Raw genomic sequence first — 20,798 nt, 5'->3', positions numbered from 1 at the left:
GCCAGCCATGCCACTGAGAAACAACCTCAGAACAGTGGTCCCTCCCTGGTTGCGTGGTGGGGTGACTCTTCTGCAGGGAGGATGGTACAGTAGGATGCTCCCCACGTCAAAGCAGCATCCTGGGGGGGCTTACTCCAGAGAGTGAGGTTGGGGCCGTTGTAAATAAAGTGATCCTTGAACATCATTTTATGGTATTTCTTCCCTTCTGATATTTTTGATTTTGCCAAGGTTGTCTTGTTCTATAACCTACCCCAAGAGAATGAATTTTATAAATAAAATAGCAAGGCATAGAATATGTGGAAGGTAGCGAATTAAGTGGGCTTTGTACTTTTTTTTCTGGGTCAGAAGATTTCTACTCTTTTATTCTTCACCTATTAAGATTTCGCATACTTTTCTTTTTTAAATCCATCCTAATGTTGAAAATCTGGAAAAACAGGGACAAGGTAAAGAAGACAAACATGATTTAAAATCACAGCTCTGGTTAATATTTTAGTCTGTTTTCTCTGTCTTTTCCCAGAGATGTGTCCATGAGCATTTTCTCGTATTAATTATTTAATGGCATCTTTTTCAGGGACTATATACTTGTCTGTCACAATCCCCTTGTCATACTGAAACAGTGCTTGATCCCCCTGGAGCTGTGTGTTCCCCATCTGTCATTCCCAAAGAGTCCTCCTGAGTGGAGACGGAGGAACTTGCTATGAGGGGAGTGGAATGTCTTCCTTAAACACACGGCCGCGCCTGCTTTTGACTTGTTCCACATCCATGGAACAGGAGGCTCTGCCACTGCAAAAGAGAAGCCCCCCCTGAATTCCCTGAGCCTGGGCACAACTTTGAAGGAGCCACAGGTCACCTGGGGAGCTTATTAAATGCAGGTTCTAATTCCGAGAACTGACAGGCTTCCAGTGATCCCCACGCTGCTGCCCCGCACTAGGCTCCACGGAGCTCAGGTACTTACGAATTTGCCAGTCATGTTCTGCTCGGGGCCTTCCTGCACTTCCTTTGACTATCCCCTAGTCCAGGCTCTTGTCGGTGGTCCTCTGCTCACACCACATCCCCACCAGACCTGCTTTTCTCCTCACTCCAGCAGCTTTTAGCTTCCTAGGCCTCCCCCTCCCGCCTCCACCACCAAGTCAAGGTCCAGGGAGGTAAGCTAAGGGCTTTGACTTCATTGCCGCCCCCATCCTCCCAGCTTCCTGCTCAAGCCTCATGCTGGCTGATTCCTCTCTCTCCATAGAGGGTGGGGGCTCCCCGCTTCAGAGACTCCATCCTTCAGACGTACCATGGCCCCAGCCTGCCAACTCCCAAACTTGGGCCCTTTGAACCAGGCCTTGGATTTCCCTGGGGGAAGGAAGGAGGGGCCAGACAGATCCAGGCTCTTCCCTGGGGCCCTCTACTCCATCCACCCTCCATCCACTCCACCCAGTTGGCTTGAGAAATGCTAGGTTTGACTGAACAGATAACAGTAATTAAGGCCTATTTGCTGAACTGCCCACCCCTTGGGCCTGTTTACCTTGCAGCCCAATAGTAGTTCATTGAGTGTGTGCCTAGCTCTGTGGTCCCTGTGTTTGATTTTGATGCTGAGGTACTGTTCTTCACAGTCTAGGCCTGATAGAGGGGCTCTATCTTTGTGGTTTTAAGCAGCAGAGGGAACGCCACCCCCAACACGAGTGACTTCTTTCATAAAAATGCCCCCGGGAGAACCTCCCTTAGATTCCCCTCTGTCTTCCTTGCTGGTACAGTCAGTGCTCTGATGGGTGAAAAACTTGAAGGTTGGGGTTGGGGAGGAGGGCCTGTATGAGAATATTTTCATTTCTGTGATATTTTGATAGAAGAACATGATTCATGAGCTCCCTTATGTGTGGCCTTGGTTCCTTTTGCAGATGTATTTTAAGAACAGTAACAGGAAGTTTCGTCCCCGTTGGGGGGAGTTGCACGTGTCGGAGAGTTCTGTGCTATCCGATGCCATCGACACCTCCTGTCCCTGAACAAAAGCATCCTGACAAACCCTGTCACCTTGTCCTGAGGCCCTGGTTCAGAAGAGGGTAGGGGGGCTGCTAATAAAATGCACTGGGTGTCTGGGCAGCTCTTCAGATGAAGCAGACAGTTAACTGTGGACATTTGCCTGGGGGGCGGGCACACACACATGCGTTCCTTCCCCTTCAAGCTAGAATGGGAGGGAGAGAGAAACTTCAAGGAGAGGAGAGCTGAAAAGAAGGCTTTCTGAAGCTTTGAGGGACTGAGGAATGGAGAAATTAAGTGTGAGAAAGTGTTTTCTCAGCTGTAGGAAAACAGTGCAGCTGTTACTTCAGCTCTGAGGAAAGGCTGTGCCCCCAGGCCCTTTCATGTGGCCTCCAGCGTTCCCACAGAGAGATGACTGAGGCCGGCCCTGTAGGAGGGTCCCTGTGAGAACCAGCAGCTCCCATGGGCCTCTGTCTCTTCCCTCCCTGCCTCTGAGGGCCGTCTGCTTGCAGCTCTGGGTTTTCCAATCCAGAGGCCATTTTCTGACATTTCTGTTTTCAATTTTTTTATTCAGTTATGGTGAAAATAGGTTTGAAATGTCACCTTTTATCAGGCATTTGGGACTCCTGAAGAACAGAATTATATGAAATCCTGACTGCTGGAAAATCTAGGACAGGAGGCACATGCACGTTTGTCCTTGTGCAGAGTCACTGCAGCTAGTCTCATCTTCAGAGAGAGCCAGCTTGTCACGGCCACGGGTTGGAGGAGTCTTGGGGAGGGAGAGTGGCCAGCAGTTGACTAGGCATGTGGGTTGTGTGGAGGATGCGGGGAGGGACTTGCTTGCTTTTCAGAGGTGAGAAGTGGGCACATCAGGGGGCCTGGGTGCTTGGCAGCCATAACCTGCGGCTTCAAGAGCTTCAGCTTTGTGACCACCCCAGGGCTGACTCATCATAAGCCATAAAATACCCACTCCAGTGTTCTTGCCTGGAGAATCCCAGGGACGGGGGAGCCTGGTGGGCTGCCGTCTATGGGGTCACACAGAGTCGGACACAACTGACGTGACTTAGCAGCAGCAAGCCATAAAATGCCATCACTTTAGCTATGCTGTGATGGAAACCTTTCACTTCGTATTAGACACTTAGACACTTACTGCCTTCCTGTTAAGAGTTGACAGACCGTCGTTTACTCAAGGTGCCATGTTTTAGTAGGTTTGCATGTCTGCAAATTGACTGCACTATGGATTCAGAATTGTGGGACCCACACCTGAGTTATTAGCTCATCCTGCTTCCAGACTGCTGAGTTGTCGCAACCGGTGTGTTTTTTGCTGGTCCACTGATGCCCTTCATTAGATTTGTCCTTAGATTTCCTATCAGGAAAATAAGGGGACTGCACTGGATCAGAGGCCTTCAACCCAGGTGCTGTGGCATGTCCCAGTTTGAGTAGAATTTTGGGGTTGCTAAGTTTGATATAAATCCCCTAGAGCTTCACGAGGGCAGTGACTGTATTACTAGCTCCTAGAATGCTGCCTGGTCACTAAGATCAGATCAGATCAGTCGCTCAGTCATGTCCAACTCTTTGCGACCCCATGAATCGCAGCACACCAGGCCTCCCTGTCCATCACCAACTCCTGGAGTTCACTCAGACTCACGTCCATCGAGTCAGTGATGCCATCCAGCCATCTCATCCTCTGTCGTCCCCTTCTCCTCCTGCCCCCAATCCCTCCCAGCATCAGAGTCTTTTCCAATGAGTCAAGTCTTTGCATGAGGTGGCCAAAGTACTGGAGTTTCAGCTTTAGCATCATTCCTTCCAAAGAAATCCCAGGGCTGATCTCCTTCAGAATGGACTGGTTGGATCTCCTTGCAGTCCAAGGGACTCTCAAGAGTCTTCTCCAACACCACAGTTCAAAAGCATCAATTAATTCTTTGGTGCTCAGCCTTCTTCACAGTCCAACTCTCACATCCATACATGACCACTGGAAAAACCATAGCCTTGACTAGACAAACCTTTGTTGGCAAGGTAGTGTCTCTGCTTTTCAATATGCTATCTAGGTTGGTCATAACTTTCCTTCCAAGGAGTAAGCGTCTTTTAATTTCATGGCTGCAGTCACCATCTGCAGTGATTTTGGAGCCCAGAAAAATAACATCTGACACCGTTTCCACTGTTTCCCCATCTATTTCCCATAAAGTGGTGGGACCGGATGCCGTGATCTTTGTTTTCTGAATGCTGAGCTTTAAGCCAACTTTTTCACTCTCCACTTTCACTTTCATCAAGAGGCTTTTGAGTTCCTCTTCACTTTCTGCCATAAAGGTGGTGTCATCTGCATGTCTGAGGTTATTGATATTTCTCCCAGCAATCTTGATTCCAGCTTGTGTTTCTTCCAGTCCAGCGTTTCTCATGATGTACTCTGCATAGACGTTAAATAAACAGGGTGACAATATACAGCCTTGACGTACTCCTTTTCCTATTTGGAACCAGTCTGTTGTTCCATGTCCAATTCTAACTGTTGCTTCCTGACCTGCTTACAAATTTCTCAAGAGGCAGATCAGGTGGTCTGGTACTCCCATCTCTTTCAGAATTTTCCACACAGTCAAAGGCTTTGGCATAGTCAATAAAGCAGAAATATATGCTTTTCTGGAACTCTTGCTTTTTCGATGATCCAGCGGATGTTGGCAATTTGATCTCTGGTTCCTCTGCCTTTTCTAAAACCAGCTTGAACATCAGGAAGTTCACAGTTCACATATTGCTGAAGCCTGGCTTGGAGAATTTTGAGCATGACTTTACTAGCGTGTGAGATGAGTGCAATTGTGCGGTAGTTTGAGCATTCTTTGGCATTGCCTTTCTTTGGGATTGGAATGAAAACTGACCTTTTCCAGTCCTGTGGCCACTGCTGAGTTTTCCAAATTTGCTGGCATATTGAGTGCAGCACTTTCACAGCATCATCTTTCAGGATTTGGAATAGCTCAACTGGAATTCTGTCACCTCCACTAGCTTTGTTTGTAGTGATGCTTTCTAAGGCCCACTTGACTTCACATTCCAGGATGTCTGGCTCTAGGTCAGTGATCACACCATGGTGATTATCTGGGTCATGAAGATCTTTTTTGTACAGTTCTTCTGTGTATTCTTGCCATCTCTTCTTAATATCTTCTGCTTCTGTTAGGTCCATACCATTTCTGTCCTTTATCGAGCCCATCTTTGCATGAAATGTTCCTTTGGTATCTCTGATTTTCTTGAAGAGATCTCTAGTCTTTCCCATTCTGTTGTTTTCCTCTATTTCTTTGCATTGATCGCTGAAGAAGGCTTTCTTATCTCTTCTTGCTATTCTTTGGAACTCTGCATTCAGATGTTTATATCTTTCCTTTTATCCTTTGCTTTTCGCTTCTCTTCTTTTCACAGCTATTTGTAAGTCCTCCTCAGACAGCCATTTTGCTTTTTTGCATTTCTTTTCCATGGGGATGGTCTTGATCCCTGTCTCCTGTACAATGTCATGAACCTCATTCCATAGTTCATCAGGCACTCTATCTATCAGATCTAGGCCCTTAAATCTATTTCTCTCTTGCACTGTATAATCATAAGGGATTTGATTTAGGTCATACATGAATGGTCTAGTGGTTTTCCCTACTTTCTTCAATTTAAGTCTGAATTTGGCAATAAGGAGTTCATGGTCTGAGCCACAGTCAGCTTCTGGTCTTGTTTTTGCTGACTGTATAGAGCTTCTCCATCTTTGGCTGCAAAGAATATAATCAATCTGATTTCGATGTTGACCATCTGGTGATGTCCATGTATAGAGTCTTCTCTTGTGTTGTTGGAAGAGGGTGTTTGTTATGACCAGTGCATTTTCTTGGCAAAACTCTATTAGTCTTTGCCCTGCTTCATTCCGTATTCCAGGGCCAAATATGCCTGTTACTCCAGGTGTTTCTTGACTTCCTACTTTTGCATTCCAGTCCCCTATAATGAAAAGGACATCTTTTTTGGGCGTTAGTTCTAAAAGGTCTTGTAGGTCTTCATAGAACTGTTCAAATTCAGCTTCTTCAGCGTTACTGGTTGGGGCATAGACTTGGATTACTGTGATATTGAATGGTTTGCCTTGGAAACGAACAGAGATCATTCTGTCGTTTTTGAGATTGCATCCAAGTACTGCATTTTGGACTCTTTTGTTGACCATGATGGCTACTGCATTTCTTCTGAGGTATTCCTGCCCACAGTAGTAGATATAATGGTCATCTGAGTTAAATTCACCCATTCCAGTCCATTTCAGTTCGCTGATTCCTAGAATGTCGACATTCACTCTTGCCATCTCTTGTTTGACCACTTCCAATTTGCCTTGATTCATGGACCTGACATTTCAGGTTCCTATGCAGTATTGCTCTTTACAGCATTGGACCTTGCTTCTATCACCAGTCACATCCACAACTGGGTATTGTTTTTGCTTTGGCTCCATGCCTTCATTCTTTCTGGAGTTATTTCTCCACTGATCTCCAGTAGCATACTGGGCACCTACTGACCTGGGGAGTTTCTCTTTCCGCATCCTATCATTTTGCCTTTTCATACTGTTCATGGGGTTCTCAAGGCAAGAATACTGAAGTGGTTTGCCATTCCCTTCTCCAGTGGACCACATTCTGTCAGATCTCTCCACCATGACCCGCCCATCTTGGGTTGCCCCAGGGACATGGCTTAGTTTCATTGAGTTAGAGAAGGCTGTGGTCCTAGTGTGATTAGATTGACTAGTTTTCTGTGAGTATGGTTTCAGTGTGTTTGCCCTCTGATGCCCTCTTGCAACACCTACCATCTTACTTGGGTTTCTCTTACCTTGGGCGTGGGGTATCTCTTCACGGCTGCTCCAGCAAAGCGCAGCCATTGCTCCTTACCTTGGACGAGGGGTATCTCCTCTCCACGGCCCTTCCTGACCTTCAACGTGGGATAGCTCCTCTAGGCCCTCCTGCGCCTGCGCAGCCACGGCTCCTTGGACGTGGGGTTGGTCCTCCTGGCCACCGCCCCTGGCCTCGGGTGTGGGTAGCTCCTCCCTGCCGCCGCCCCTGGCCTCGGGCTTGGGGGCGTGGGGTATCTCCTCCCGGCCGCCGCCCCTGGCCTCGGGCTTGGAGGCGTGGGGTATCTCCTCCCGGCCGCTGCCCCTGACCTCGGACTTGGGGTAGCTCCTCTGGGCCGTTCCTGTGCCATCACAGTCTGGTCACTAAGAAGCACTTGGTAAATATGTGTTGTATCAATATATAAGAACATTCGTAGTGTTGTGCATTCATATGTTTTGTGCATTGGAGTTGCACATGGGATTTCATTTGGCGAGAAAGGAGTGCATGGCTAACCCCTTGAAACTGCTGGCCCACCTCAGCTCTGAGGTCATGGCCACTGGAATTGTTGAAACGAGGTCATTTCTGTTCTCCTTCCCAGAGCATATTTGGCTCTGTGGCCTCCATCATTGCGCTTGGCAGGGTCTGGGGTTGGGCTGGAGAAAAGTACTTCTTAGAAAGGACTTGGCAGATTCTTCACTGCAGCATAATCTCCGTGACACAATCAATCAGGGAAATTTTGGGTTTTGTGGTTCACTAACTGCTTGTTGATAAGCTGTTATGAAGTAGAACAAGCAGGATTTCCCCCCCACCTCTCCTTTTGATGAGAAGACTTAAAACTGACTTTTAAAAATGGTTTAAACTTAATGAGCACTTTCCTTCCCATCATCCCACACATTTCCATTTTGAATTTCAAGGTTTTGTTTTCTTGTACCATTTTCCCCCTAAACCTTGTTTAACTTGTCTTTCTCAGCCCTGTTCTGCTGCAGGTATTTGTGGCTTCAGTGGGTGCAAATGAATGTTCTGATCGCCTCCTTTGTTCCTTAGTGGCAATAAAGAGGGCTTGAGGAAAGTGCCTCCATGCACAGGAGACCACTTGTTCCCCAGTTGGTGGGATGCTTTCCTGGGCTCAGATCTCAGGAGTTTTTATTTATAAAATATTTTCCTTCAACAGGTGGAGTTACCATCCACATTAGAGCAGAAAATGAAAATATTATTATAAATGAGGTGTCATGATTTGCTCGCATCCCCCTCCCATCTTTACCTTTTTCCACGTCTCCCTGATGGACTGAGGAGAAGGGGTGTCTCTGAGGAGGAAGGACGTGACTATAGTGATGTAGGTGATAAGTGCAGGTGGCTTTCTTGGGAAGAGGGTGTTACCCTGTGCCAGGCTCTGTGCTAAGAACTTTCCCTTGAACTGATTCATTTAATCCTCAAAATAACCCTGTGAAGGAGGTACTTTTATACCCATTGAACATGAGGTATTTGAAACGTGGAGAGGTAAAGAATTGGCCCAAGAGCCCATAACCAGGCTGCAATGCAGCTTCTGTGTGAACCCAGACAGCCCGGCCCCATTGGGAAGGGGAAGGGCAGTTGTCTGAGGTATTTCTGATTAACTCCACTTGTGTGTGTTAGGGGGTGGGCTGGTTGCTCCTGGCACGTAGTACATAAAGGCCAAGGATGCTGCTGCTAAACATCCCATAGCTCACAGGACGCCCCTCCCCACCCCCACGAAGAATTATGTGGCCCCCAATGGTGCTGAGTTTGACAAACTCTTCTCTCGATGATCTGTCTCCCAGGAGAGTTTGTTTTCTATTAAACTGCCAGAAAGCAGAGTTAACCTTTTAACTTAAACTTTATAGATTGTCTCCACCAACCTACTAAAATATATCAAATGTAGTGTTTTTTTAGAAGATACATAAGCAGAGAGTGGTGTCAGGGAATGACTCAAAGAATCTGACTGCTGTCTGAGAGCAGAGAACTTGATCGGCATTCCTTTGGTGCTGAAAGTAACATTAACCTTGTGAGAAACTCCCAGCAAGGGGGACAGTTTTGTCCAGATTCATTGGAACCTGAAAGCCAGTGCTGGCTTGGCAGGTGTTGGCTGATGGCCTGTCTTTGGCTGATTCAGTTTGGGTCCCAGTGGCTGTGGGTGCTCAGTGCTCTTGAAGGAAGGATGCTGACCCTTGACAGTTTTCATGGGATGCTGTTGAAACCAGCACATTCTGGAATGTTGAAACCTGTGTCAGAAACCCCTGTCCCAAATTCCTTTCTGATGCGCCTACAGAGTCCTGTCCCTACAGTTATGGAAGAGACTGTGAAACCCTTGGAGGTTTAAGGAATTCTCTGAGCTCAAAAGAGAAAAACTTAATCTGAAATGAAGGGAAGCACAAGAGCCAATTTCAGGTTCAGGCAAATACACAGCTTCTAATTCAACTCCTTGAATCCTTAGTAGCTATTAATTTTTCCCATTTCATTTTTTATTTGCTTCATAGTCTACCAAGTAGAGGTTTATTTATAGCAATTGAACTAAAAAATGTTACAAGGGTTAAAGAAATTTTAAGTTGAGGTAAAAAAATTTACCATCTTAACCATATTTAAAGATACAGCACAGTGGGAATTTTCTACTTTTATGACTCAGTTACAGTAATGGTTAACTCTATCTGTTTTCTACCAATTACATAGCTGAAGTAGATCTCATTTACTCGCTGGCTGATTCATTTAGCAAATATTTGAGTGTTTACCACCCATAAGGTAGAACAGCAATGTTATTTTGTTTTCTTCCAAAATAGAAACTTGAAGTGTTTTTCTAATTATAAGATATGTGCCTTTAAAATGTATTTAAAAAAAAAGATATGTGCTTCTTGCAAAGAGTTCAGAAAATATGGAAAAGCATAGTCACTCATCATCCTGCAACTCTCTTAACTACTATTGATGCACTGATGTATCCTTCTAAATTGTTTTTTGTTGTTGTTATGGCAGATCTATGTCTTGTTATAATTTTACTCCAAATGCTATCATACTCTGTGTTTTTTGTTATTAACTATTTTCAGTTAATGCAGTGTGGATATCTTTCCATGGGCTTCCCAGGTGGCTCAGTGGCAAAGAAACCGCCTGCCAGTGCAGAAGATGCAAGAAACATGGGTTTGATCCCTGGGTTGGGAAGATCCCCTAGTGTAGGAAATGTCAACCAACTCCAGTATTCTTGACTGGGATGAAAAGAGCTTGGCGGGCTGCAGTCCACAGGGTCACAAAGAGCTGGACATGACTAAGCAACCATGTGCGTGTGCACGAGCACACACACACACACACACACAGACACACGCACACACGCACCTTTCCATGATGGCAATTTTTTCTGTATAATCAGTGGGTGCTTTGAATTCAATAAGATGAATGTACTATAATTTCAGTGATCGATACTCCTTCCAGTACAGAAAGGAACATCCAGGTTTCCTTTCTTTTAAACAAAATGTTATGTTAGTGTAAGTTCATGTGCCCAACGCATAGTGAAGCCAGACAAACCAAAACATCAGAGTTTGGAACAGAGAAAAGTTCATTGCAGGGCCATTCAAGGAGGTGGGTGGTTTGTGCCCAAACTCCCTGAAGAGTTCCAGCAAAGCGTTTTTTAAGGTGATCAGCTGGTGCACAGTTCTCTGAATGGCTGATGGTGAGGGGACAGGGTGATGTCATAGGGGTTAACATTATCAAGCCTTAGGCAGTAGTAGGTCTAGGGGCTAGGTGCTCATGGTCATCGAGTAGTTAGCGTCTTCCACTTGGTGGGGGTTTTCACATCTGTAAGACAACTCAGGAATGTCCATTAGATAGTGTTATCTAGGTACTTCAGAGAGGAGCTAAAGCAGAGGGTTTAGAGGATGGTTCCATGGGGCCTGTTGCTGCATTTCCAGGAATTAACATTGCACAGGAGGTATGTAGTATTGATATAGTAACCATTAGTTGAGTGAATGAATCACTTGGTTATTTCCACGGGATTAAGGGTAGGGCTTTAAAAATGGGATTGGACTTGGTGGTGAGGTGGGGAGCGTGGTGATGGGAGGGGCTGAGCTGCTTGGGCAGGTCTCTAATAGAGGTCCTCCAGGTCCACTGAAGCCAGAGGTTACCTGGAGAGAGGAGGGGCACACAAAGGGAGACGGCTTCTTCAGATACTTGTTGAATGCTTTCTGTACCCCCGAGGACTTGCCACTTCCTCCCCACACAGCCAGTTTCCCTTCTGTAGGAAACCAAGGTTTCAGGCCCGTGTGGTCTGTGGTGCATCCTCTTTGTATACCAGCAGTGAGGGGAGCAGGTTTGCAAAAAGCCTACAGATTCAAATCCTGACTCTGCCACTGGCCAGTTCTGTAAGTGGGGGTGATATAACAGCTAGTGATAAAAGTTGTTGTACCTTACAAAGGGCACAGTGTTAGCTCTGGTTAGCTAATATTATTATGGATTAAATAAGCTTTACTAGGTTGCCCTACTTCTCTTCCTGTTTATTTATGTATTTGTGGCTGCACTGATTCTTTTTCATTACTGTGCTGCAACTGTCTTGAGTTGCAGTGAGTGGTGGCCGCTCTCTAGTGGTCGTACACAAGCTTCTCATTGTGGTGGCTTCTCCTGGCTCTGGGCACACAGGCTTCGGTAGTTACAGCACAAGGGCTCAGTCGTCATGGTGCATGGGCTTAGTTTCCCAGAGGCGTGTGGAAACTTCCCAGACCACGAGTTGAACCTGTATCCCCTGCATTGACAGGTCGATTCTTCATCACTGTACCACCAGGCAGGTCCTGCCCTATATTCTTTTGAGTGGGAGAAATCCAATAAGCCCTAAACAAACCAGCTTATTAACATATACATAGTATGTGTTGCATTTTCTAAAACATGATCATTGTGTGAATTAGTGACTACCTGCCACCTGTATTTCTTATGCAGTAAGATACTTCCTTATTGAGCAGAGTAGTTGAGTGTTCTTACTGTAGCTTTCAAGGCACATCATTACCACGCAAAGCTACCGGGAACAGGCAGCACGTGGCACCATGTTGGCAAGAGTTGCCGTTTACCACTCCCTGCCTCCTGGTTGTAGTGAAGGAAAAGGTCTGTGTGAGCTCAATGGGAAGATGTTTCTGAGCATAGAGTGAGGAGAATGAGCTGCAGATGGCTGGTTGTGGAGACCCAGATTTAAATAAATACTGCTGTCAAAGTAGAATCAGTTCTTCCTTACCAATGCTGACTGCTGGTGATTCATAGAAAGTCCTGAAGCCTCAAAGGAGAAGGAAGGCAAGCAGGCTGTGACAGGGCATGAGTAGGATATTGTGTGTCCCCAAAAGATGTGGAGATCAAAATTAAAAGAGAGCACAATTTACTTTTATAAAATATTCTGAGCCTACTTTTATGTCTTGAGTATTTTTCTTCTGTTTTCTTGGTGTTACATGCCCCCGGCTTGCACAGGAACACCTGGGTTCTGCTTCCAACAGCTTCAACATCTTCAGTTTTTTAGGAACTTGCTGCTGCTGCTCTATCCCCTCACTATTTATTAAGGGACAATATTATAATTATTGCAGTTAACAAAAATCTCTGTGAAGTCTTTTCCTCAGTTCTGTTGGGCTCCTGCATTTCCAAGTCAGGAAAAGGACAGAATGAAGATCCATGTCAGATTTGAAGTGTTCTTTCCTTTTGAAGTTTGAACTCAGTTTAGGGCTGTCCAGAGCTCTCGTGGAATAAGTCTGAATAAATGCTGGGAATCCCTAGGCTTCCACTGCAGGGGGGCATGGGTTCGATCCCTGATTGAAGAACTAAGATATCTGGCAAGCTGTGAGGTATGCCAAAAGAGTTGTTTTCCCCAAACTAAAGCACTGGAACTAAAAATGTGTCCTGAGTTTGGAGTGATTCTTGTAACAAAAGTGTCCTACGCAACTCGTTTGCCTTCCTAAGTGGAAGGAAGGGAACCGGAGGTAATGGGATGCCTGAGCCATGATGATGAATGTGTTTTGGCACTGCCTCGGGAGCTAAACATTGCAGACATAGTTTGGAAAGCAGTGCTGCAGGGATGCTCATAGAACCCACGGCTACGCGAGGAGCCTTTGACTGCTCCACTTTTTAATTCTTCTCTTTCTGATTGATCTTTCTGCCTTCATGCTTTGGGCTTATTAACCCAGTGTGCTTGCCTCTTGCAGGTCATTTTCAACATCTGAGAGTTTATGGATGGGAGAGGTCAGGTCACCTCTTGCAGGGATGACCAGACTCTAGCAGGGATGCCTCCGTGCCTCTGGCACCTGCCGCTCACTGGTGCTTGCATGTCCCCTGTGGAGTGAGACATTCAGCCTTAGAACCCACCTCAGGACTGCCATTGCCAATGAGTTGAGCAAGAGATGAAACCTCTTTACCTATCCTCTGCTAGGCTCTTTCAGTGTGCAGATGAGGAAAACCAAGTCCCAGAGCTGCACAGAGTTAGAGTCCAGGCCCTCTGGTTCTCAGACCTGTACTCTTTCACCAGTGGGCTTACACAAGCCTGTTGGAATTGTGAAGACCAGACCTGAGGGAGGGAGAGGGGAACTCTTACAAGATACATGTGTATTTATTTACACGGATTTTATGATTCTCTGACGTCTCTTTGGCTTTCTTCCTGATTTCTTGCTATTTCCAACTGGTGGTGGTGTCAGCAGGGAATTCTAGATAATATAGAAATTGTGCTTTTTAATTTAACAAAAGAAGAGCCTGGAAGTTACTACCAGTCCTAACTCATGTTTCACTTCTGTGATCATTTCCTCATGTGCCTGGCATCAGTCCTTAGAAGAACTCTCAACCTGTTGACTTAAAAAAAAAAAAATTGTGCAACGTGAGAGTTGTGAGTCAAGTACTACTTGGGGCAAAATGAGGACTGCAGCCCGGGAGAGGGCACCTCAGATAGCTCTGAGAGACTGCTCAAAAGAGGTAGGGGAGAAGCACAGGATCGATGTGATTTTGGTAAAGGGGGTGTACGTACAATCAAGCACGTTTATTTTTAGGAGGTTTCTACTAGTCTTGTGGAGCTTCTGTTAGTCACAAGAAAGAGTCATCACCATGAAGGATTTTAGTGCTTCTGTAGACATGAGGACATATAAGAATTGGGCTCATAAAATCAGCTCCTGAGAATATGTAACCATCTGAAGACCTGTCCTGCCAGTTTTCCTGGCTCAAAGATGCCGCACTTCTGCTCTCCACCCTAAACTCCTTCAGTGGGTGTTGAGGTCAGCCACTACAGCAGCACATGACTTAATCCTTGCAGAGGTGGATGGCAAGCAAGCACCCAGGACAAGTGACAATTTGTGATTGACAAGCCCAAGGCCAGTGGGGAGGACAGAAAGGGAGACTGGTATTTATTATTGTGGGGAGTGTGTGTGTGTGTATTCTCCTTAGATAAGAGAGGAAAACTCACACTAAAGGGAAGGCCCAGCTCCAGGCAGCAGCAAGAGGCTGGCTGATCCTTTCTTGTGGACTCTGCCCACCATCCTCTTTGAAAAAAGCACCTTCTACTTAGAAAAGCCTATACTCTTCATGCTGTGGTTATTTCGAAGAAAGTTAGATATAGGGTGTGAACAGCTCTTTGAAATTTTTCCTTTTTCAGTGTATTTGAAGGAGGGGGAGTTCTTCAGAAAGAAAGAAATCACACAAGTCAATGCCACATTGCAAATACTTCTGTATCAATATTTCAGAACATAGTTACTTTTCTTAAATAGTCTATTTTTTTTTTCTTAATCACAAGGTTGATACACACACATGGTTAAAGACCCAAACAGGAGAGCAGAACTGTGAGGCATAGCTGTCTTATTTCCCCCCCCACATGGAGGCCCAGCCTTCTAGGCCCACCCTCCAGCTGATTGATGTTAGTGGTCCTTGTATCCACACACCCCACTTTTAGATATGCATAACTATAAAGTATCCGGCTCTACTGACTGTGTTAGTTTACTGTCATAACCAGGTACCACAGACTGGGTGGTATAAATAAACAACCGACATTTAATTGTTCACAGATCTGGGGGCTAGAAGTCCAGGATCATGAGAGGCTTCTCTCCTTGACTCATAGGTGGCTGACTACCTCCTGTGGCTTCACATGGTCTTCCTTCTGAGTGTGTCCGTGTCCTGATCTCTTCTTCTTATAAGGACCCCAGTCATACTGGATTAGGGCCCACCCGATGACCTTGTTTAATCTTAACTACCTCTTTCAGGGCCCTCTGTCCAAATAGTCACATGCAGAGATACAGAGGATTAGGACTTCAGCATATGACAGGAGGGATGAGTGTAAGGACACAATTCTGCCCACAGTGCTGCCTTCTTCTTTCAAACTATGTCCTGCTGTGTGGAGAGTCCATAATTAATTTATTCAGTCCCTGTGCAGCTGGAGAATAAGACTGTTTTTATGCTTTTAATGAGCAACCTTATACTTAAATCTCTGTGTCCTTGTGTAATCATACCTGCAGGATGAACTTCTAGAAGAATTGTAAACAGGGTCCTCCCAAAGGATTGTCTTGGGTCCCTCTTGAATGTATACTGATTTCTTGTGGGGAAAGATTGTGTGCAGTATCTACAAATTCAAGGCCTTTGTAATGAGCCCTCTGCGATACAGTGTGGGCGTGAGAGAGGCAGAGCACAGCATGTGCCATGTGCCTTTTGCCTTCTGCAGCGGGGTCGTGAGCCCTTTCCTTTGAGGAGTGTTGCTGTTAGGAATTTATCATATGTTATTCATTTAGCATCCGTTTATTGAGCCATTGATTGGCACTGTTTTGTTCATATGTTGTTTGTTTTTTGATAGATTTTATTTTTAAAATGTTCAGAGTTCCAGCAAAATGGAGAAGAAGAGACAGAGACTTCAAACATAATCCGTGCTTCCTCACCCCACCATAGCTCTCCCATTGTTCACACCCCTCACTACAGTGGTACATTCACCCCACCACAGCTCTCCCATTATTCACCCTCCCCCTGCCAGAGTGGTACATTCATTACACAGCTCTCCCACTATGCACACCCCCCGCTAGAGTGGTACCTTCATTACACACACAGCTCTCCCACTATCCACACCCCTCACTAGAGTGGTACCTTCATTACACACACAGCTCTCCCATTATTCACTCCTCCTGCCAGCGTGCTACATTCTTTACACAGCTCTCCCACTAGTCACACCCCCTGCTAGAGTGGTACCTTCATTACACACACAGCTCTCCCATTATTCACTCCCCCTGCCAGTGTGCTACATTCTTTACACAGCTCTTCCACTATTCACACCCCCTGCTAGAGTGGTACCTTCATTGCACACACAGCTCTCCCATTATTCACCCCTGACCCCTCCGCCAGAGTGCTACATTCTTTACACAGCTCTCCCACTATTCACACCCCCTGCTAGAGTGGTACCTTCATCACACACACAGCTCTCCCACCAATCACACCCCCCACCAGAGTGGTACATTCATTACACAGCTCTCCCACTATTCAAACCCCCTGCCATAGTGGTACGTTAGGTACAACCAGTGATCTACGTGGACACTTCATTATCATCTAAAGTCCACCAAACATTAGGTTTCACTCTGGGTGTTGCACATTCTGCCTTTGTTTTTTCTACCATTTCAGTAGAAAGTTTAAGTCCTTTGGAATCAGGAGTAACAAGACACAGACATTCATCTCCAAGCTGGTGACAGCCCCAGAAGTTAGACTGGCTAGGAATTGATTTCTCCAGTTTTGAAGTTGTAGGTTTGGGGAGTGCCATGTATGCAGGTCAAGAAACAACAGAACTGGACATGGAACAATAGACTGGTTCCCACTGGGAAAGGAGTACGCCAAGGGTGTACATTATCACCCTGCTTATTTAACTTATATGCAGAGTACATCATGTGAAATGCCAGGCTGGATGAAGCACAAGCTGGAATCAAGAATGCTGGGAGAAATATCAATAACCACAGGTATGCAGATGATACCACCCTTAGGCAAAAAGTGAAGAGGAACTAAAGAGCCTCTTGAAGGTGAAAGAGGAGAGTGAAAAAGCTGGCTTAAAATTCAACATTCAAAAAATGAAGCTCATAGCATCTGGTCCCATCACTTCATGGCAGTATGATGGGGAAACAATGGAAACAGTGACAGACTTTATTTTCTTGGGCTTCAAAATCACTGCAGATGGTGACTGCAGCCATGAAATTAAAAGACACTTGCTCTTTGAAAGAAAAGCTATGACCAACCTAAATAGCATATTAAAAAGCAGAGACATTACTTTGCCAACAAAGGTCCGTCTAGTCAAAGCTATGGTTTTTCCAATACTTATGTATGGGTGTGAGAGTTAGACTATAAAGAAAGCTGAGCACCGAAGAATTGGTGCTTTTGAACTGTGGTGCTGGAGAAGACTCTTGAGAATCCCTTGGACTGCAAGGAGATCCAGCCAGGCAATCCTAAAGGAAATCAGTTCTGAATATTCATTGGAAGGACTGATGCTGAAGCTCCAATACTTTGGCCGCCCGATGCGAAGAATGGACTCATTTGAAAAGACCCGGATGCTGGGAAAGATTGAAGGCAGGAGGAGAAGGGGACAACAGAGGACAAGATGGTTGGACAGCATCACGGACTCAATGGACATGAGTTTGAGCAAGCTCTGGGAGAAGGTGAAAGACAAGGAAGCCTGGCATGCTGCAGTCCATGGGGTCACAAAGAGTCAGACATGACTGAGCAACTGAACAACAAATCCCCAGAGTAATAAAGCTGTAAATGTCAGGGAATAAAAGATAAACCCATTTTATAAATTATACTCTTCCAGAGGGAAGGGGTAAGTCAGCAGGGTTGCGAGATTTTCCCTGATGCTAACATAACATTACTTTTATGGATGCTGTTTTGAATTTCCACTTCCATGTCGATGATAGCTTAAGAAAATGAGATGTAAGAGACGGGGGTTTGTTCTCTGGGTTGAGAAGATCTCCTGGAGGAGGGCATGGCAACCAACTCCAGTGTTCTTGCCTGGAGAATCTCATGGACAGAGGAGCCTGGCAGGCTACAGTCCGTGGGGTTGCAAAGAGTCGGATGTGACTGAAGTGACTTAGCATGCATGTAGTACACTTTCACTGTTTGTGATTGGCCTAGTTTTCTTTGATAAATAACTTGTAGGCCAGTAGAGCTCTGCTATTTGATTCTAATATTAGGTGTGTGTGTATATATGTGCACACATCTATATCTGTCTGTCTGTCTGTATGTATGTGTGTGTGTATGTGGTGGTGGTTTAGTTGCTAAGTCGTATCTGACTCTTTTGTGACCCAATGGACTATAGCCCGCTGGCTGCTCTGTCCATAGGATTTCCCAGGCAAGAATACTGGAGTGGATTGCCATTTCCTCCTCTAGGGGACCCAGGGATCAAACTCGCATCTCCTGCATTGCAGGTGGATTCTTTATCACTGGGCCACCAGGGAAACTCATATGTATATGCACATAAATACCATATACAGAGTGAAAGTGAAAAATAAGGAGAATTTTGTTGATTTTTTTTTTTTTAAAAAATGCACAAAATGAGAGTTGCAATTTAAGTTTTCTTTAGGGCAAAATAAGGACTGTAGCCTGGGAGACAGCATTTCAGATAGTTCTGAGAACCTGCTCTGAGGAAGTGAGGGGAAGCTAGGATATATAGGAGCTTTGCAACAAAGGGCAGGCAGTCTGAATATCAGAAGATTACTATCCCCAGAAATTTGCTATGTATAGGGAGATGCAAGAGTTGGGTCTCATTGAAATTATTCCTTTGATATAGATCTCAGCTATTTGGGGCAAGTATCTTGTGTTTTCACATCCTGAGTTTCCTCAGAGCTCCTGGCTCACATGGAGACTGCAATTGCTGATGACTGTCACATACTGGTTTACTGATATGGCAGGAAATAGTTCCATTTTCCAACTAAAAAATTAGCTCTATACAATGATACATGACTTTAAAATGATAGGATTAAACCAATATGATTTTCTCTTCATTTTCCATAATCATATTCCTCTGTTACTATTTGTCTTTAAATGATCAATTAGGCTCACATTATATCTGCATCTGTTCATTTTTCCCTCTGTGGAGACAGTAAGTGTAAAGGTTGATTCTGCTGTGGGTAAGTTCTGTCATGATATGTATCAACTGCTTCTAAATATTTCTTTTTCCATGTAGGATAAATATTTGATCACATTTGAATTTGAAATACAGTAAAACTGGTTATCTAAGACCATGGAGCTTAAAGAGTTAGCAACCAGTGAATGAGGCAGTTGGGAAGGAATTTGAGAGGCAGAGGAGGGAGGCAGGGCTGGGAGAGGAGCCAGCTAGGCCAGTGGGAGGAGAAAAGAGGGAGCTGCGAGGGAGAGAAAAGAAAAATTGGGGCATATGAGTGGAAAGGGATCAGTAAATCAAAGACAGAGACTGTGGATGAGTGAACTGTGAAGGAAGGTGGCCTGTAAGAACACCATAAAGGCAGCAGTGTTCGGGTTCCGCTGTGTAATCTGTTAGCTCAGCCCAGTAGAGTAGCTGATCTTGCAAAGCAGTGGCCCAGCCTTATGAGGCAAGAAGAGTCTTGAGGAAAATGACTTAGAAAACTGCATGTGAGATGGAAAGAGTGCATTAGGAAATTTCAAGTCATGAAATAGTGCAGAATGACAAAGGGCTTAAACAACAGCGATGTCATTAAGTAGACTAAATAATTTGGGAAATGTGTATGTTTCCAAGATCTGTCCTGATGATTACAGCCTGTTGTCATCTTACTCCCGTGATCTCTTCTTACCGTAAGTGATGTTTATAGTGTAGCCTTCTAATTGATGCTTGTTTTGAAGCCGTGCAAAACTCTGAACTTCCTGCTAAATCATGATTAAAAGATTGCATTGTTAGGTTTTTATATATAGTGTTAAAACACCTAGGTTTGGTGGTTATTTGTAGTTTATGGTAATCTCTTTTGTATTCTTCTCTATTTACTAAAGAGTAATTTCTCCCTAAAACCAGGTATGTCTGATTAGGTTATCCAAGAGACCAGCAGTACATTAAGTACTGTTAACACCCTTTACCCTAATATATGAGGAATCTGAGTCTTGAAAAGTAAGGAAACTTGCTTGGGGCTCATTGCTAATAGGTTACAGAGCCAGATCCCAAAACTAGGCTGGCTGAATACTTTGAGCTTTTAACAACACTGTGTTCTCTTGCCTGGTGCTTACTAAAAAATAGTTTCCTTTTAGGGCAGTGAAAATACTCTAATACTATAATGAGGATCAATATCATTGGACATTTATCTAAACCCGTTACATACAGGATACCATGTATGAACACCTTATGTTAACCATGGACTTGCTGTGATTTTGAGATGCCAGTGCAAGTTCATCCTTGGTAAAATTTTTTTAAAATGTACCATTCTGGTCAATGATACTGCTAGTGGGAGAGACTATACATGTGTGGGAACAGACTCATTAGCCTCAAGCCCACCCTTCCTGTGTGAATCTCTGAGAGGTGCCTGTGTCTTTTGTGCTTCCTGTTTGTGGTAATCCACACCCCGCTCCAGCCCCCGCCCGGACCCCCACCACGCCACACAGTTCGTTCTTTGGCTATGAGCGTCTTGGTTTTCCCGTCCTTCCCGCTTTACTTAGTTCTTCTTCTAGTTCTTGGCTTCTTGTGCTCTTCCCTGATTGTTTTTGTCTGAGTGACCACAGTGCTTCGGGGGAAGGGTGCCTTTTCTGCTTAGCTATTGGACATCTCCCAAGCCTCACCATGTTTATTAAAGACAATATCAGACCAATCCTGGCGACAGCTTTGTTCACACACATCCTATGGGTGGGACGCTTCGGAAGGATGGTAGCTCACCTGCAGAGGCCTGGGCTCAGTAGGTCTATAAAGGAGAGGCTCTGAGAAGACTCTCTGTGTTCCTTTCCTAGTTGGCCTGCTGCTGTGGGAACGCTGGCTGCTCCTACTGCTGTGGCCCCAAGGTCCGTCAGTCCCGGAGTACCCGCTTCATGTACGCGCTCTACTTCATCCTGGTCGTCATCATCTGCTGCATCATGATGTCCAACACCGTGGCCAACGAGATGAGGGAGCAC

At 45.2% G+C, this 20,798-nt stretch overlaps 1 protein-coding gene across 2 annotated transcripts in view; it reads left to right on the top strand.

Moving 5' to 3' along the window:
* The window catches only part of SERINC5 (serine incorporator 5), a 109,002-nt gene that overhangs the window by 33,228 nt on the left and 54,976 nt on the right, over window positions 1–20,798 (top strand). For both annotated transcript variants that reach the window (XM_019968108.2, XM_019968109.2), the window contains exon 2: window positions 20,637–20,798. In XM_019968108.2, the coding sequence (XP_019823667.1) occupies window positions 20,637–20,798 (162 nt within the window). The remainder of the gene's footprint in view (window positions 1–20,636) is intronic.

Source organism: Bos indicus, chromosome 10 (assembly GCF_029378745.1).
Source record: "Bos indicus isolate NIAB-ARS_2022 breed Sahiwal x Tharparkar chromosome 10, NIAB-ARS_B.indTharparkar_mat_pri_1.0, whole genome shotgun sequence".
NCBI classification, from domain to species: domain Eukaryota; kingdom Metazoa; phylum Chordata; class Mammalia; order Artiodactyla; family Bovidae; genus Bos; species Bos indicus.
The sequence above is the reverse complement of the archived record's forward strand: the minus strand, read 5'-3'. Positions and strand labels throughout refer to the sequence as shown.